Source organism: Gorilla gorilla, chromosome 4 (assembly GCF_029281585.2).
Source record: "Gorilla gorilla gorilla isolate KB3781 chromosome 4, NHGRI_mGorGor1-v2.1_pri, whole genome shotgun sequence".
NCBI lineage: Eukaryota > Metazoa > Chordata > Mammalia > Primates > Hominidae > Gorilla > Gorilla gorilla.
This window is the reverse complement of record NC_073228.2, coordinates 23,392,874-23,411,751: the sequence shown is the minus strand read 5'-3', so window position 1 is coordinate 23,411,751 and position 18,878 is coordinate 23,392,874. Positions and strand designations below refer to the sequence as shown.

The following is an 18,878-nucleotide window of genomic DNA, read 5'->3' as shown; positions in this document are numbered from 1 at the left end:
TTGATTACCTGCTGGCTCGCCTGTCACAGCAGATTCAAAGGTATTGTCTGAAGGGAATCTAGGCTGGCCCTTAGACCTGTGGCTTCCCTGTAGACAGAGGTCAGTGGCTTTGAGTTCACTTGCCTATCCTGTTTGACTCCATGACTTCAGAAAGAGCCTTTTGTTCCTACCTCCAAGTTCAGTTAATTGGTAAATCTATTTCTTTTTTTTTTTCAAATAACAAACACTATGTTTATTAATTAATATCCCTCTATTCAACCCCTCTGCCTCCCACACTTCCGAGTCTTCACTGTGTATTATTTCACTCTCTTCATCCGTGCAAACACATTCTTTTTTGTTTTTCCACCAATACCATGGCTTTATTTATTATTTTTTTTAGGTTTTATGTTAATTTTTCTTTTTTTAAATTATACTTTAAGTTCTAGGGTACATGGGCAAAACATGCTATTTCTCTGTACTGAATGACAACCCTGAAAAACTGCACTCAAAGTGTTTCTGAAAGTTTTATCCTAAATGCACTGCCACTCAATGTCAGTGAAAAGCCCTGCTAAAAAAATCCAGGTTCATGGAGGGCTGCCCAAAGAACGTGCCTGCTGCCCTTTCCTCTGGAGCCTCAGTAATTTAAATTCTCTCCTGAGATGAGACAAGAAAGCAGGCTTGATCACCACGACCGCGAATGGGTGGGGTGGTGCCTGGGACATGACTTTGGAATTTGCTGTGGGGCACAGTGCTAGCAGAGGGACTCACTGAGAGCCATTGCTGGGTAATTCCCCTATGGATGTGATGGAAAATGCTAGCCCTGACACCATACAGTGTCCTCTCTTGGAGGAGGTGAGGTGAGAAGGACAAGGAAGGTATTCGTCTGCCTAGTCACTACCAGGAATTACCAGTGAATTACCTAGTCACTACCAGTGCCCTTCCTGGGTCACTGGCTGCTTTTTACCTTATAGACATGGTTGGTGGCTCCTCCCCACCAAGCAGGGCTGACTCTGTGGTGGGAAGTTCCTCATGGCAAGTGTTCTGAGAAGTTCCTCACTCTTGGCTCCACTGGTCTTGTGTATCCTTCTTTTTCCTTTGGCACATTTTTCTCAACCATTTTATATTGTGATATATCAGAATTATTTTGTGATTTACCTAAAAGATTAACTCTTGGATAAAGATATAGGTATAGATAATCTACTAGATAATCTTTTATCACTTGGAACCAACCCAAATGTCCAACAATGATAAACTGGATTAAGAAAATGTGGCACATATACACCATGGAATACTATGCAGCCATAAAAAATGATGAGTTCATGTCCTTTGTAGGGACATGGATGAAACTGGAAATCATCATTCTCAGTAAACTATCGCAAGAACAAAAAACCAAACACCGCATATTCTCACTCATAGGTGGGAATTGAACAATGAGAACACATGGACACAGGAAGGGGAATATCACACTCTGGGGACTGTGGTGGGGTGGGGGGAGGGGGGAGGGATAGCATTGGGAGATATACCTAATGCTAGATGACGAGTTAGTGGGTGCAGCGCACCAGCATGGCACATGTATACATATGTAACTAACCTGCACAATGTGCACATGTACCCTAAAACTTAAAGTATAATAAAAATAAATAAATAAATATATAATCTTTTATCTAAAAGATTAAATTTTTTTTACAAGAGTGAAGATAAAATGGTAACTGCATGGCCTTTGTATTTGTCATGGAACATGATTCAAGTGGACTGAATGGTCCCCCAAAAGATAATCCCTGGAACCTGTGAATGTGACTTTATTTGGAAAAAGTCTTTGCAGATTTAACTAAATTAAGGATCTTGAGATGAGATCATCTTGAATCATTTAGGTGGACCTGATAGCCAATGACAAGTGTCCTTATAGGAGAAAGACCCACATAGAGGAGGAGAAGACACAGACAGACAAAGACAGAAGAGGAGGAGGCAATGTGATCACGGAGGCAGAGATTGGAGTGATGCAGCCAGAAGCCAATGAAAGCTGGCAGCCACAAGAACAGATTCTCCCCTCAAGCCTCTGGATGGCGTGCTGCCCTTCTGGCACCTTCATTTCAGATTTCTATCCTCTAGAACCGTAAATAATACATTTCTGTTGTTTTAGGCCACTCACAGTGGCTTAAACAGTGACAATTTGTTACAGCAGCCCTAGGGAACAAATATAGTTACCAAATTCCCTTTCAGACCTTGCTCAGGCAATGCTAAGAGATCTGATGGTTCAAGACTTGACTTCCAACTTTCTTTTTTTTTTTTCTTTTGAGACAGAGTCTCATTCTGTCATCCAGGCTGGAATGCAGTGGTGTGATCTCGTTCACTGCAACCTCCGCCTCTCAGATTCAAGCAATTCTCCTGCCTCAGCCTCCCGAGTAGCTGGGACTACAGGTGCCCACTACCATGCCCAGTAAATAAAAATATTTTTTATTTTTTATTTTTAGTAGCAATGGGGTTTCTCCATGTTGGCCAGGATGGTCTCAAACTCTTGACACTTCAGGTGATACACCTGCTTTGGCCTCCCAAAGTGCCGGGATTATAGGCATGAGCCACCGCGCCTGACTGACCTCCAATGTTTTGGGAGTGTGACACTTCGGGCATTCACCCTTGGCTGTACAGCTCACAGAGAGTTCTCTGCCACAGGGTCTAGGCTAGTGCAGCAAAGTGTGTAGCAGAAAATCCATCCTTGATGATATATCTAATTTTCTGACAGCAAATTATACCAGAAGATCCAGTCTCAGTTTCTCACCATTACATCAAAGTAACATAATGATTATCATTATAATACATACGGAGCACAAAATTTTTACCTGTGTTGCTTTGATACCATTAAGTTGCACTGAGGGCATTTTTATCCATTTCAGTGGAGAGTGGAGAGATCTCCAAGAAGTTCAGCCTCTAGGAGGTGTCACTGCAAGGGCAGCACCTGTGTTTCCTGCCGAAATGTTTTCACCAGAGGCCCTACATGGAATCCACTGTGGACAACTAAAGCCCAGTTAGTATGGGGCAATGGGCAAGCTGCTTCATAATAAAACATCAATTGGCTGGATGCCTTTCCATGGAGATTTTCAGGCCAGAGTCTTATGAATTATAAAGACCAATATTTTGCTCTGGTGATCTAATGACATACGATTTAAAAGAGCTTCAAGAAGTGGAAAGGACTCTACATGTTCATGGTGTTAATAATCTTAACAACTATTATCACAAGTGCCCTATAGATAAATGAACAGATAATGGTGTTGGAAATACACATAAAATATAGGCTGTCAACAGAACTGATGAAGAAAAACAAACCTTCATTTTTGTTTCTACATATTATGTTGGTTAATATGAAAGGAAGTGCTTATGAGTTTACAAAGCAAGCTTTAAAACCTTTGTGAGATGATACTGTATGCTTGATTCATCCAACCACAGCATCTGCAGCCTTGGTAGGAGTAGAACAATTACAGGAGGAATGCCAAGAGAGACAAAGAGCCAGTTTTCAGCTTTTGATGTAAAAAAAAAAAAGGGGCCCAGAAGAAGGGGAGCTCAAAGCCCATCCATAAACAAATAGATTAAAAAGATAATAAATGATGAACTAGATATTCTGCTTTAAGGAGAGGATCCAGGCTCCAGACTGTCTCATCTGGGAGGCAGAGAGGCTGGGGTCACTTCTTTAAGGAAGGGAAGGCCAAGAGGCCTCTTGAGGCTGTAAGAACCATATGGGAGGAAAAAGAAAATTTCAGATATGGCTTTGCCCCTGCCCCAGGGAGCTGAGATGGAGACAGGCCTAAGCCAGCAGATTGTTCTTGGCCATTCCAGGTGAGTTAGCCTCTGTTTTAGTTTTCTAGGGATGCCATAACAAAATACCACAGACTAGGTGGCTTAAACAACAGAAATGTGTTTTCCCACAGTTCTGGAGGCTGGAAGTCCAAGTTCGTGGTGTCAGCAGGGTTGATTTCATTCTGATGCCTCTCTCTTTGGCTAGCAGATGGCTGCCTTCTCTCTGTGTCTTCACATGGTCTTCTATGTGCATGCGTTCCTTGTATCTCTCTCTCTTCTTATGAGGACACCAATCATATTGGATCAAGACCTACCCACAGGACCTCATTTAACCTTAATTATCTCTTAAAAGGCCCTGTCACCAAACACAGTCACATTCTGAGGTGTACTGGAGTTTAGAACTTCAGCATGTGAATTTGAAGGGACATAATTCAGTCTATACCAGCCTCATTAGGTTTTTGAAGGGTTGTATTCAATTTCTTTCACTTTAACATATGGCAAGGGGTCTTACCACTATCAGCTGTCTGCCCACTGCTGGACAACTCACCAGCAGAAGGGATTTCCCTTGAGCTTTTGCTCAGTAGAAGAGAACTAAGTTGTGTAGACCACTTTCTCTTCAATGGCCAGGATTCCTGAATCTCCCCAGATAGCCTTTGATTTATGTTGGCCAACATAGTATGGCAGAAATGACATTTAACAGGTTCTGGCCTGTACTTCAAGAGGCTGTGGAGGCTTCTACCCTCTTCTGCAACCCTGTTGCCACTATATGAACAAGTCTGCATTAGCCTCCTGGAGAATGAGAGGTGGAGGCCACGTGGAGCCAAGATCACCATTCCAGCCCAGAACCCAGACATGGGAGGCAGTACAGCCAAGATCAGTGGAACCAATGCAGTAGCTGACTACAGACACCTGAGTAAGTCCAGTAGAGACCAGAAGAACCATTCAGCTGAACCCAGCCCGAAGTGCTGACCTGCAGAATCGGGGGTTAAATAAGTGGCTTTTGTTTTAAGTCACTAAGTATTGGAATAGTTTGTTATACAGCAAAAGCTAACAGTACACAGGGCCTAAAAGATACTCTCTTAGGCTCAAGTGGTAGAAGCATTGTCAAAGTCATGGAAAGGAGTTATCAGAGACCAATACCATGTTCTTACTAGTGATAATAGTTTGGAGTTGGGGGCAAGGGGAGCAGAAGGCTTGGGTTTGGGCACATCAATTTTGGAGAAAGGAAGGAAGTTTACTCTATTTTCATATATTGCAAATCAGTGGTTTAAAAAAATTTTCTAGAAGTGGAAGCTTCTTTTCAAAACAAATATTATACAGAAACTTCAGTGTATGAAATAGATACAATTTGTAATTTATTGATATAAATCTAACATATGGTCAAATATATAAAATTGTTTAAAAAGTTAATCAGTGAAAACAAGAAGGATAATACGATTATTAATGCAAACATTCAAAACTGGATGTAAGGGGAGACAGGAATAATCTTATTTTAGCACCCAATTTCTATATATTATTTTGGTAGCAGAGTATTGAAAATCCTGATAAACATCTGTAAGTAGTTGCAGCAGGAAACAGCTTTTAACAGCTCACTTTGCAATCTCAGGATACTCCTCAATTAAACAAAGATGAGAGGAGAAGCCATCTGTCAGCACAGTTACTGGAGGCAGGATCATAATGATGCATAACACAATTGGGTGTAGGTTTTCTTAAATTATATAAAAATTACCTTAAAGTATATTTTTTCAAAGTGAAAATTCAATCAATCATTTGCAGAAACTGTGAAGCACCTCCCAGAAGTTCATGAAGCACACTTGGAAAATTGTCTGATATTTCATTAGGGTAGACTTTGAAGAAGAAATTCGGAAGATGTGCAAAGCTTGGAAAACAGAGTTGCAAGGAGGCCTCAGGGGTCACAGACTCCCCCTCTTCCTTTCAAAAGCAGGAACTGAGGCCTGGGGAAGGAAACACTCTTCTCAGGACTTACACACAGGTATCTTCGCTCCCGGTTGAGATCTCTTTTTTCAGGAGAAAGAGACGTGAACCCGTGGGAGAAAGAGACATGAACCCGTGAAGGAGCTGGGTCCCCATCAATTTCTTTTTTATGCTCTCACAAAAAGACCAAAGTCGCTTTAAAAGAATGCCCAAATAAAGATTCCTATTTCCTTGGGAGGATTTTAATAGTTGGTATAAAAAGTCTGCACATGTGAATTTATGATTGAATTTGCTTTCTAAAATTCTTAAAACCTTAGAGCAGCAGCCATAGGAGTCAGTGACTGTAGCAGACACAAGTTGAGAAACTTTCTGGTACCATGTTAGTCACTATAGCCCCTCCACCACCCTGTCAGTCTGCATTTCCATCTTGGTCCACGTGCTTCCAATGACTCCGCCTCCCTGGCATCAGTGATTGGTTGGACGGTGGGCATCAGCCTCCATCTGGGCCAACTGTAGCCCTCTGAAGCCTGGCTGTATTCCCAGACCTGGCCAATGAGCATCTTTGCCCAGGATCTTTCTTTTTGGAAATCAGAGAAACCTTCTCTGTCTAGTCCCAAGGCTTTGGGTACATGGGCCACAGGAAGGGATGAAGATAAGCAGATGAACTATGGAAAGAGGGAATAGAGACAAAGACACAGAGTCCAAGGACTCTTTTTTTTGTTTTGTTTTGTTTTGACAGGGAGTCTCACTCTGTGGCCCAGGCTGGAGTGCAGTGGCGCGATCTCGGCTAACTGCAAGCTCCACCTACTGGGTTCACGCCATTCTCCTGCCTCAGCCTCCCGAGTAGCTGGGCGCCCGCCGCCACGCCCGGTTAATTTTTTTTGTATTTTTAGTAGAGACGGCGTTTCACCGTGTTAGCCAGGATGGTCTCAATCTCTTGACCTCGTGATCCGTCCGCCTCGGCCTCCCAAAGTGTTGGGATTACAGGCGTGAGCCACCGCACCCGGCCCCAAGGACTCTTTTTAATGCTGTGAGGGCAGTTCCTTCCGCCCTTACTGAGGTTTGGTTACTGAGTCTAAAACTTCCTTTTCTTCCTACAGTGAGTTTGAATTGGGTTTCTGTCACATGAAACCGCAGAATCCTGATGAATGTGGGGAATACTTAAAAAATATAATGACTTATTTGCTAGTGATAGAGACAGGAGACAGCTAAGGGTCCCTGGTGAAACCCCACCTTCAAGCCTAAAACAGCCTGAAGGCTGAACAACCGGACTGCTGGTCCCAGATGAAGCCCTCCCTTTCCCAGCTGATCCTTTCTTAATCACGCCGACCTGCGCCTGCGCACTGGGAGGATGGGGGGTGGAGCCTCGGGAAGCTCACTCCGTTTGCGTGGGGAGGAGCCTGGCCTCTCCTGTTCCTGTGTGGTGACCTGGGATTCAGTCTGTGAGGCGGGGAATTTGCTAGCAGGACTCTCTTGCTCTGCTGAGAGGTATCTTTCCTTTTTCCTTTTTGCCCAGTAAATTCCGTTTTCCTCACCCTTCTATGTGTCCGTGAACCTAATCTTTCCTGGTGGTGTGAAAAGAGCCCCGTTTTAGCTGAACTAAGGAGAAAGTTCTGCAACAGTAGGAAAATGAACATATGCACTGGATGCAGATTTTGCGTGAAACTTAAGGGAAAAATGGACCTCACCAACTGGACTCAGTGGGATCCAATGACCCCAATTACAAAACTTCTGCAATGAAACTCTGGTTAACAAGGGGCTGGATTTGATTATGGAATTGAGGTTGGTCAATCTAACTTTTCTCCTATCTGAGTGCTCAGGGCTGCATAGAATGTGAAAATAAGCAGCTACTGGTTGTGCATAATTCTGAGCTATGAGTTAACTATGAATGGGGTTAAAAAAAAGTACGTGAGCCAGCTGTGGAGGCAGATAGACATACTTTCCCTATGGGATTTATGAGTATTCAGCCACTGAAGAAAATCAGAATTATAAAAAATTCCATTTCAACTGGTGAAACTGAGACCCTGTAAGGACACTTGAATTGGCCAGGAGAGACAATCTGTCCCTCTGTATATATTCCATTTTGGTTGGTATCATCAAAAAGATTTACCTACAACCTGTGGAGCTCAACCTAGGTGTTGGCGATTGAAGGTAAATTTGCAATCTGAGAGCTGCGCTTCACTTGCCAGGGCTGAACAGCGCTGTTTTTCTTCAGTGGACATCTTTCCTATCCCATCAACCTCTCCCAAGCTTTTAAAAATCTCATCTCTTTCCACACCACCTTGTTTTTCATGATCCAGCTTCTCAGTCCATGTACCCTGTGCCAACACTTCTTAAATTTCTTTTTTACTTTCCGTATTTTGCTGAATTTTATTACAGGCTCTTGGCTTCTTAGGAACAGTACTCCTCTACTATGCTGTGTTCCCTGGGGCCTCTTAAATTTATTATCTGGCTTATTGCTAGTGAATTCAATAAAACAGGCTTTTCCCTGGGACTTGACTTTGCCTCTTGCTCAAGCCCGAGTCTACTGGCTGCCCCCAGTGCTTGGTCTCCAAAGCCAGGCTACAGGGATTGAAAGTCAGGGATGCTGCCATCTCCATAGCACTTCAAACTCAGTTCTGTCCTGATTTCACATTTCAACTATAGGATGTTCTGCCAAGTGACAGGGCACAAAAAGAGCTAAGCCTCTTTTCTGTACTGTGGTTTTCATTAAGCGCATATGTGTGTGCCTGCCTATAATAACAGGTAAGAACTTATGTCTAGTAACTTCTGTTCTGCTACAGCTGCAGCTGGTTAGAATGTTATCCCTACTTGGCTTTTGGCCATATGCAAGCCTACTTCAGCAGAATCCGCAGGCTCTCATCAGCCTCTAGCTTAATGAATAATTACAAAAAATACAGGTCAGCACCTGCCAAGGGGGCAGAGCAGGGATAGCTTTGGCTAAGTCAAGGTCTCTGTATTTCCCATTTTTCTTTAATGCAAGACTTCTTGGCTGCTCTTCCTCAGAAAGCACAGGAAGCTGAAGAAATTCCCTCTTTTCTTGGCAAATGATGCTTTCTCAACTTTCCTTCATGGCTTTTTTTGACATTGATTTTATTTAGGCTACTGCAATAAGAAGAGCACTCCACATCCAAATTTCAGAATGTCTCAGCAGGGTGGTTTTGCTCTAGACTTCTACAGGGAGGAGTAGACAAGTGGGATGATTTTACAGTTGGAATTGTTTTTGTTCAAGGCTATTTTCAAAGAAGATAACAGGCCATTGACTAACAGCCCCCAAATCCTGGTGTCATCTGTTTCCAATGATTTGTTCCACAGATATTTACTCTGGCTCTGCAACAGCTATATTAGAGCGACCAGGGCAAGCTGGGGGCTTTTCATGCCAAGGGCAAGTGACCATTCCTTCTCATATGAAGCTCCAGACAGCTTCCATGAAGTTACAGCTGGACATAGTGGAAAATCAAAAAATTATATGGTACATATGGAGAGGATGTATATAGTCAGGGAGGGACCACAGTGAGGAGAGGTATTCAGAAAAGCCTTCCCAAAGGAGGAAAAGCTGGGACATCTGGGCATCAAAGGACATAGGCTGGTGGAGCTGGTGGTTAAGAGCATGGATTCTGAAGCCAGACCCTTTGGGTATAAATCCTGCCTGTGGTTTTCTAGCTGCCTGACTTTGGGCAGGTTATATAACTTTCTCGTTTCCAGTTTCCTCTATAAAACGAAGTAAAGAGCAGTACTGGCCGGGCGCGGTGGCTCACACCTGTAATCCCAGCACTTTGGGAGGCCGAGGCGGGCGGATCACGAGGTCAGGAGATCGAGACCATGGTGAAACCCCATCTCTACTAAAAATACAAAAAGTTAGCGGGCGTAGTGGCGGGCGCCTGTAGTCCCAGCTACTCGGGAGGCTGAGGCAGGAGAATGGTGTGAACCTGGGAGGCGGAGCTTGCAGTGAGTCGAGATTGTGCCACTGCACTCCAGCCTGGGCGACAGAGCGAGACTCCATCTCAAAAACAAACAAACAAACAAAAAACAGTATTGTATTTGTCTTCTGTTGCTGTATAACGGAGTACCACAAACCTAGTAACTTAAAACAACACTCATTAATTAGCTCACAGTTTTGTAGATCAGATGTCCAGCTTGGTGTGGCTGTGTGCTTTGCACAGGGACTTAGCTGAATTTAAGGTGGTGTCTAGGTTGATTTCTCATCTGGAGGTTCTGGGGAAAAAAATCTGCTTCCAAGCTCATTCTTGGTGGTGGCAGAATTCTTTTCCTTGTGGCAGTAGGACTGTAGTCCCTGTTTCCTTGCTGGCTGTCAGCTGGGGCCAATCTTAGCCTAAAGATCGCTCCTATCCCTTGCCACATGGCCCATGCATCTTCAATCAGCAATGGCTCATCAAATCCTTATTCTGCTTTGAATCTCTCACTTCCTCTCCTGTGATCAGCCCAAGAAAACTCTCTGCTTTAAATCGTTCATGGATTAGGTCACGCTAACCAGATAATCTCCATATCCCAAGGGTAACTGGTACGGGGCCTTAATTACATCTGTAAAATCCCTTTATAGCAGTACCCATATTAGCAGTGGGCTGAACAACTAGGAGAGGTGTGTATGCCAGGGCTGGAAATCTTGGAAGGCTGTCTTGGAATTCCATCTACCACATGCACCTATTTCTATAGAGGTTATGAGGCTTAAAATAAGTGTATGTAATGTGCCTGGCACATAACAAGCATGTTTTAGGTAGGAGCATTTGCATGCAAAAAATTAGCCACTTGGGTTCTCAGATTGATGAGAACTTGGTTGTGGTGAAAGAAGAGTGTTGTTGGGAACAATGGAACAGCCTCTGGTTCTCAGCTGAAGGGCTTCATTTTGATCTATTTGGAAGCAGGAAGTGCCTGTCTTTCTTGGATGAATGACACTGATGCTCTCCCTGATTTAGGTTTTTGCTGTGGCAACAGCAGTGAGGACAGGCTTTGGAATGAGGGAGAAAAAACCTGATAATGGCCTTCTGGACCAGCCCTCTCAGAAACCATCTGCTTGAAGCTTTTGATTCTGAGAGAAGTGGAGAGGTTTCCTCCAACTACAAGTTCAGGGATTTGGAAACCACTAAAATAATATCTTTTCCAAAACTAGTCCAGCAAGGCTCTAATTGGGAGAAATGGGAAATGGAAGTCAGGCTCCCCACTCCCTCTGCTAACCACACACGGGCCGTGGTTGAGGTCCATTTCCAAATCACAGGAGGCCACTTCCTGTCTTAGCTTAGCATCGTTGGCGGGAGAATCCAACAAGGGGCCAAGGCCCTGTTGACTCTGGGAGAGAAGCAAATGGCCACCATCCATAAGTAAGAACCTGGACTTTCATCCAGCCTGCGGGTTGAATTGCCTGCTCACAAGAAATCTAGGTTCAGAGCGTTCTAGGGCAGGCACAAAATAAGCAGGACAGAGATAAAAAGATGGGAGTGAGAATGGAGAGATTGTATTTTTCCTTCCACAGATGCCATGGGGGAGCTGGGGCAGGGAGGCGCTTATCTTCCCCAGGCTCCTAGACGAGGCAATTCTTATTTCTAGCTGAATTCCTTTTCATCTCTCCTGACTTCTTCTCCACCCTTCTCCTCTATCTGCCTTGGCTTCTGGATCTTCTCAAAGCATCCTTCAGAAAAACTTCAGCCAACTTACTCCCTTTGACCAACTGTCATTTTTGAAAAGCTGCCCAGTCTCTTTGCCGTGATTTTCAAAGAGAGACCCAGGACTAGGTTTTCTTTCAGTGACAGCAATAGGTAGGAGGAGGGGTGAAGAAGACAGGAGTTTCTGATGTGGGAAACCACACATACACACCCCCCTAAGAAATGCTGAATCTGTAATTGCAAGACAATATAACCTTCCTGACATCTGAGTAAGATGTCAAGAAAGAAAAGCAAAAACTCATATTTGTGTTATAGCTGCTGGGGTTTCTACACTAGGGAGAGCTGACCCTGTTTGACCTTGCCTGTCGAGACCAGAGGGTTACAGAGAGACTGACCAAAGATATGTGGCCAAAAGGCCAATGATATGTGGGCAAAACTGGCCAAGCTGATCAGTTTGACATGTCAAAAGACAGATGTTGTCTGACTTGGGCAGCTTGTGGGCCAGAGAAGAAATCCAAAGCTCAGCATCCAAGAATGCAAAGGTGAGCAACAGTGTGAACCATCACCTGTGCTCCAGGTAAAGCCTGCCCGCCCTGCGTCATCACTTATTCAAGCAAAGGACTAAGAGCAGCACAATTCTGGCTTGTTTGTGTATGGCCTGAAAGTGAAGACTTCATTTCCCTTCTTCCCTGTGCACTTTCCTCGTCACTATTCAAGACAGGTGCCAAATGTGTCATCATGCTTGATGGAGCCTGGCGTTGGCTGGCTGGCTGTGATCAGCAGCTGACCACCTGACAGAAACACTTTCCCTAATTACATTTTTAACTTGGATTGTGCCACACTTAGTTACATTTTTGGGGGGAAAAGAAAGGAAGGGAGGGAAGAACAGTGAGTGAAGGAGGTTTGCAGAAAGCTTCAGGGCCAGATAGCACACAGACAGCCCACCTTAAAAATCAACATGTCTTCCCATTTGTAACTTAACTAAATGTCTAAATGTTGACATCCAGTGAACAAACATTAATTAAAAACCCAAGACATTCAAAACTGTACAAATGTCATCTTCCATTGTGTGAAATCAAAAAGGAACGTGTGGGTGAGTGGGGAGGTGGGGGAGACACACCATAACCTACCTCTTATTGGTAATGAGCTTGAATCGTGGAAAGAGACTTTCTGACTTCATACCATTTCTTATTAGTATGATGGTCAAAATTACAAAAAAAAAATCACTCAGACTAATGGTCTCTTGTGGGCAAGTGGTGAAGAACACTGATTTGGCTTATTTTATTCTCTGTATCTCTCCTGGTGTGGTGGACAATTTGCTGATACAATTATTTTGGATAGGACTTCATGTTAGGTATTGGCATGGAGGCATCCACATTTTTTTTTTTTGAGATGGAATCTCACTGTGTTGCCCAGGCTGGAGTAGAGTGGCATGATCTCTGCTCACTGCAACTTCCACCTCCTGGGTTCAAGTGATTCTTCTGCCTCAGCCTCCTGAGTAGCTGGGATTACAGGTGCCCACCACCATGCCCAACTAATTTTTGTATTTTTAATAGAGATGGGATTTCACCATGTTGACCAGTTTGGTCTTGAACACCTGACCTCAGGTGGTCTGCCTGCCTCAGCCTCCCAAAGTGCTGGGATTACCAGTGTGAGCCACTGTGCCTGGCCCACATATGTTTATAAATCACTAGATTTTAAATATTGGCAGGGCTACAAACAAGGAGAGCTTGTCTGTGAAGAGAAAAACAATTAGCAAGGTCCTTCATTGTTTCTTCCTCTGCTGTCCATTCTATTTATTTGTCTGCTGCTAGGATCTAGGGGTGTCCTCGACCCTGCACATAATAGCAGGCCCCCTGTCTTCATCAGCACTGCTACATCCTCATATTCGGCAGGGAGCACTCTCATTTAAGGTAATGAGTGACTCGCTTTCACAATAGAACTCTGAGTGTGGCTCAAATTCACCCTGGCTAATGAATCTTCTGTATGTTTTTTTTTTTTTTTTTTCTGAGGCAAGGTTTCACTGTCACCTAAGCTGGAGTGCAGTGGCACAATCATGGCTCACTGCAGCCTCAACCTTCTGGGCTCAAGCAATCCTTCTGTCTCAGTCCCTCAAGTGACTAGGACTACAGGTATGTGTCACCATTGGCTATTTTTTTTGTTTGTTTTTTGAGACAACATCTTACTATGTTGCCCAAACTCATCTTGAACTCCTGGGCTCAAGTGATCCTCCCTCTGCCTCTGCCTCCCAAAATGTTGCGATTACAGGTGTGAGCCACCCTGCCCGGCCTTGTGTTTCATTTTTAACCCTGATATAAGTAACAACACATCTGCTTATTAATATGTTCATGTTAACATTTACTATCCAGTTTGGGTGGAAGGAGAGTGTTCTCTGCCTCTGAGGTCCAGTTTTAACATTTATAAGTGCAGCGGGTCCTCCTGTTATGGCCCACAAACCTTACTTGGGAAAATGTCACATTTGACCAACCACACAAAACTACTCTGTGATCTCTGAATATAGTAAGGTCACCAGCCCCCACTTGATCTTCTGTTAAATGACCAAGATCATTTCTGGTCAGAAAGTATGTGTGTTTTCGCGAGTTTTTTTTTTTTTTTTTTTTGTCTTTGTTGACACATAATGGTGTAGAAATCAAGCTTAAAACTGATTGTAGAACAGTTTGGTGAAAAAGATTTTTGCTTTTCTGCCATAATATTCCCCTGGACTTTGCTTCGGGTCCAAAGTAACACCGGGAAGTTTAAGACCACAGAAATGTGACTAAATGAATGCTGATCACATTTACAAAAGCAAGTGACTTTGTCCAAAGTCTCTCATTCTCAGATCCATAGTAGACATATAGATACTTTTTCTAAGGGCAAAATTTCCTGGTTCACTAAGCCAGACTTCCATGTTATTGACGAAATAAAGATAATATTGAAAATGACAGTGTCTGAGAAGCAATCTCAAACTGCCTTTTATTACTGCACACAGTTAACATGGAATTGAGAATCACTTTCTTTCTAACATAAAATCATGAGCCGTAGAGTTACTACTGAAATTCACCACAGTGATTCAGCCAACAACTAACTTATTCCTTTGCAAAAATTTTTGAAGGTTTTTTTTTCTCCCTCCAATCTCAGCATTACAAAATAATGAGCAAACAGTTAAATTGGCCCAGCTGTGAGTTTCAAGAGAGATTTATGGTCTGCTCATCCTCTGGAGGGACTATAAAACCACTGATGACATCTTACTTTGAAATCTCTTGTATTAAGTAAAGAGATGGGTGTGGTGCGATAGTGAACTCTGCATGTGAGTGGTATTCAGACAAGTTCTGTACTTCAAAACAGAGTCCTTAACTCATACGAAGGCTTCCTGCCACTAGCAAGGGATCTCAGTAATGAGTGTGCTGCCTTCCCTAACACCCCCATCCTTTTCCAAAAAGATTCTTCTTAATTTTATCCTAAATATATTTGATATTTTTTCCTCTGTATTTTGCTTTGGGTTTAAAAAATTCCCTGAAAGATTTTTTTCTCGTCTGTGGAAGCATCAAGCCGCAGATCCAAGTCAGTCCAAATCACCAGGATCATACAAGATGATAAAAGTTCTTTCAAGTTCTAATACTTGCTAGAGGGGCCCAAGCCGCGTTTTAAATGTGAACAATGGGGTGGCTGCGGCAGAGAACTGACCATTTACTTCCTGCCTCAGATGACCCCCTTGTGATCTCTGAAACTGGGCAGAGGAATAAGGAAAGGGAAAGAACTAGGTTTTGGGGAGAAACATGCTTTCTGGAAGGCGCCCAGGTTTACCCAAAGAGCACAGTTAAGTGCTGAATTCCAACTAGCTCTGGAGTCACCCTGTTTGGGGCCTCATTCTGGAAACCCGAAGTCCAGCAGCAGCTTTCCTCCACATCAGGACAGAGAGTGGGGTTTGGGAGCGGACGAGGGAGCGGGAGTGGACGAGGGAGCAGGAGTGGGGCTCAACGACGACCCAGGCGCTCAAGGGGAGGGGCTGAGAGCGTTTCTTCACTGCGCGGCTGCAATAGAAACTTTTTCCTCGTATTATCTGACTCCGGGACTGGACTGTGAGGTCTGCAACGGCTGGTGGGGTTCGGGTGGGGAACACACTCTAAGCCCAGCGCCAGGGCTGGAGCCGTGGGTGGAGCCGCTGCAGCCCTGGGCCGGGGGCGGCAGGAAACTCGAGACTGGGGCGCGGGGAGGCCCCGGCCAGAGCGCACGCTCTCCCGCGTCCCAGGCGGGGTCCTCACCTGTTCCAGCGGGCCACCTTCCTCCGGTAATACCGCAGCGCCTCCTGGCTGGCCAGGAGCGAGTCCTCGGCTCCCAGGAGAGGCGGCTCCTCCGGGACGTTGTACAGCGGGTGGGCGAAGAGGGCCTGCAACTTGGAGCTCGACCCGCTGCGGCTGCCGCCAGCCGGTTCAGTCCGGGGCTCGGTTCGGGAAAAGTTGTGCACGATCGTGCCGGGGTCCGAGGCAGCTGCGGCCGAGTCCGGCGCTGGGGAGGAGGCGCGGCCGGTGCACGGGCACCCCCGCGGGCGCTCCCGAGGCCGCAGCTGGCGCTGCACTTGGGGCCAGAGGTGGAAGTAGAGGTCGGCGGAGAGCAGCGCGCCCAGCAGCAGCAGAGTCAGCAGGCGGTCCCGGCGCAGCCCCGGCATGGCCCAGCCGGGGTGCGGAGCGGCGGGGCGTGCCGGCCAAGGGGGACGCCGGGGGCAGGCCGGCTGTCTCCGGGGTCCCGGGAGGGGTCGCGGGGTGCGGGCAGAAGAGGCGCCTGGAGTCCCGCGGGTGGGCCGGGGTCAATGAGACCGGAATGCTCCCCGCGCGGGCTAGTCCCCCGTGGAGGGGTGTCGCTCCTGAACTTGGGGACCAGGTGCACGGAGCGCCGGGGCTCTCGGAGTCAGCGGGCGTCGCTTCTCCGCGCCGAGTGAGCCGAGGGAATGGGGTTCCCGGGGTGCCCGCTTCTTGCACCTTTTCTCCCGTGCGCCCGCCCGCCCGAGCGCCCGCGGCAGGTGAAGGGCCCCGGGGCGCCGGCGCCGGCTGCCACCGCGGGCGGACGGGCGACGGGGCGGGGAGCGACCGCGAAGAGCAGCGCGGAGGGCGGACGGAGGCCGCCGGCTGCGGAGCCCGGGGCGTCTCTCCTGAGGATGCTGTCGCTCGGCGGCGGCTGCTAGTGCTCCCGCGACTCCTTCTGCGGGCGGCGGAGACGCCAGTGCTGGCGGCTGGCACGGGCGGCGCGAGTGGGGAGTTGGCGAAGCAGGAGCGGCTCCGGGGAGCTTGTCTGTGCGCCTGGACTCCTAGAGGCAGAGGTAGCGCGGGGCCTCCCCGAGCCTGGCCTGGCGCCGGCACCCCCGCCCACTCTCCGCTGGCACCTGCCTCTGGCCGCAGCTGACGGCCAACTCCCGATCCGAGGCCGGCGCTGCCCTTGCACCTTGTCACCCACCCACTGCCTGCGCCCTCCCCCTCGCTCGGGCCTCCCACTTTCCCTGCCCAGGTCTCAATCCAGTCACTTTAAGGGACTCATGCGAGGGGTCCGAAGCCTCTTTTTACCATTTCTATTATTTTTAGGGAAAAAAAACCCACCACAAGCCCCCTAAAACCCTTTTTTTCCTGTAAGCTTTGCCAAATGAGTGTGTGTGTGCGGGGGGGGGGGGGGGGGGGGGGGAGAGGCGGGGGTGGCAGTGTTGGTATCTGTTCTTTTCTTTGTGTTCCCTTCCACCTCCGCCCCCCTGCAGAGCGCAGGGCACATCAAGATTCATAACAACCACCTACCACATGCCTGGCACATAGTAGGTGCTCAGGAAACACGCTCTTGGTGAGGGAAAGAGCTTGACCTTTAAAAGTAAGGTATCAGTTTTACCTAGAATCTTGCTGATTTCCTGTTTGGAAGGAGTTTGATTCCAACTCTGCCTGTACTTTAAAAAGAGGAAATGTTTCTTGCACTCAGGGAGGGAGGGGCCCTGATGACCCCACTCCGAACTTTTGAGTTTAGCTTGGTGTGAAAGTAGTCCACCCAAATGAATCACTGGAGGACACATTTAGGCTTTCTCCGATATCCTGTGAGGTAATGTACCCTCCCCACACCCAGTTTTCCTTTTGAAGAAGAGGGAGGGAGTCCTGAACTCCTGGCTCCTCTATTTAATGACCCCATAGTATAGTAAAGTGAAGTCTGATTGGAGAGGCGGCCCCACCCTGCTGAATTTCAGGAAATCCACCAGAAGCTGCTTGCCCAGGCAGCAAAGCTTCCCATGTAAGTTAATCTTACTCTTTAACCCCCTCCCTTCCCTTGCTGGAGTTGAGAACCCTCAGACATACTTCGACTTGTGCGTTCAGACCGGAGTTCTTTTCCCCGTGGTTCAGTGTAAGGATTCTTCGGGACTTTGCAGTCTCCTCAAATGTAAATGAAGATAATGATGGAACCTACCTCCTAAGGTTATTATGAGACTTAAATGAATTGAAGTACAATTATGTGTCACGTCTGAGAAATGCATCCTTAGGCAATTTTCCTGTGTGTTTGAACATCAGGGTGTACTTACACAAACCTAGATGGTTCAGCCTACTACACACGGAGGCTACATGGCATAGCCTATTGATCCTAGGTACAAACCTGTACAGCATGCGACTACTGAATGCTGTAGGGAGTTGTAACACAGTGGTGAGTACTTGTGTGTCTAAACATAGGAAACATACAGTAAAAATACAGTATTGTAATCTTATGGGACCACTGTTGCATTGACTAAAATGTTATGTGGCACTTGACTATGTATAAATTACTTAGAAGAGCTCCTAACTCATCCTAAATAAGTGTGAAATATGTGTTTGCTATCATTATGATTACTTATTAGTTCCTGTAGTACACTAGGCTTGGTTAGAGACTGCTCATCGCTAGGACAAAAATAGAAAAGGATGGAAAAGGAAGATAGCAGGAAGGAACCTGCTTTCAGGGGCATAACATTGTGGCCTGAGTGCCCAGTCCAAGTGAAAAAGCCCAAGACGGTACTATTCCCAGCTACTCCACTCCTCTGGGTATGATGGTGGGCATTTTGAGGGGTTCTAGAACCTCCTCCTTTTTATCTGGAATTAAATTTTAACTGATTTCCAGTTTCTGAGAGACGTTGCAACTTCTGATGTGTTTAATTAGATGTCATGGCAAGCGAATGAAGAAGTCAGGCATTGAATGGTGGTGATGTAACTGCAGTAACTGTGTGGCAAACTGGTGAGCATTTTTCTCGGCTGGCAAAGGACGTGGATGTGATGACACTGCAGGTCTTGTGACTTCAATTCTCCTCAACCCATGGGGTCATACTCGCTTAGTAGACTCTTTTTTTTCTGGCCCCAATTTAGGGAACAATAGTGTAACTTGCTTGGAAATTATGTAAACATATTTTCCATGCCCTTTAAAGGTCACAGTCAAGTGCAGAACTGCATGTGGGAGTTAGATATTAAGTGTGAATGAAGCTGGATAGGAGAGTGGAAATCCTACCGGTAGGATTGGCCAATAGGATGTTGGCTTCCTCAGGTTTGCCTCCAATCTACCTTTACCCCTCCTAGA

General features: G+C 46.1%; 1 protein-coding gene and 1 long non-coding RNA gene across 3 annotated transcripts in view; one reads left to right on the top strand and one right to left on the bottom strand.

Annotated features, from left to right (window-relative positions):
• The window catches only part of FAM20A (FAM20A golgi associated secretory pathway pseudokinase), a 69,149-nt gene extending 52,200 nt beyond the window's left edge, over window positions 1-16,949 (bottom strand). Inside the window, exon 1 of one of the 2 annotated variants that reach the window (XM_004041101.4) lies at window positions 15,584-16,949. In XM_004041101.4, coding sequence (XP_004041149.2) covers window positions 15,584-15,987 — 404 coding nt within the window. In that variant the 5' untranslated portion in view covers window positions 15,988-16,949. The remainder of the gene's footprint in view (window positions 1-15,583) is intronic. The other variant, XM_063706151.1, reaches the window with a different exon arrangement.
• LOC134758501 (uncharacterized) overlaps window positions 7,036-18,878 on the top strand; it is a 283,706-nt gene continuing 271,863 nt past the window's right edge. Inside the window, exons 1-2 of the long non-coding RNA XR_010133735.1 lie at window positions 7,036-7,191; window positions 13,339-13,453. This is a non-coding gene — a long non-coding RNA (uncharacterized lncRNA). The remainder of the gene's footprint in view (window positions 7,192-13,338; window positions 13,454-18,878) is intronic.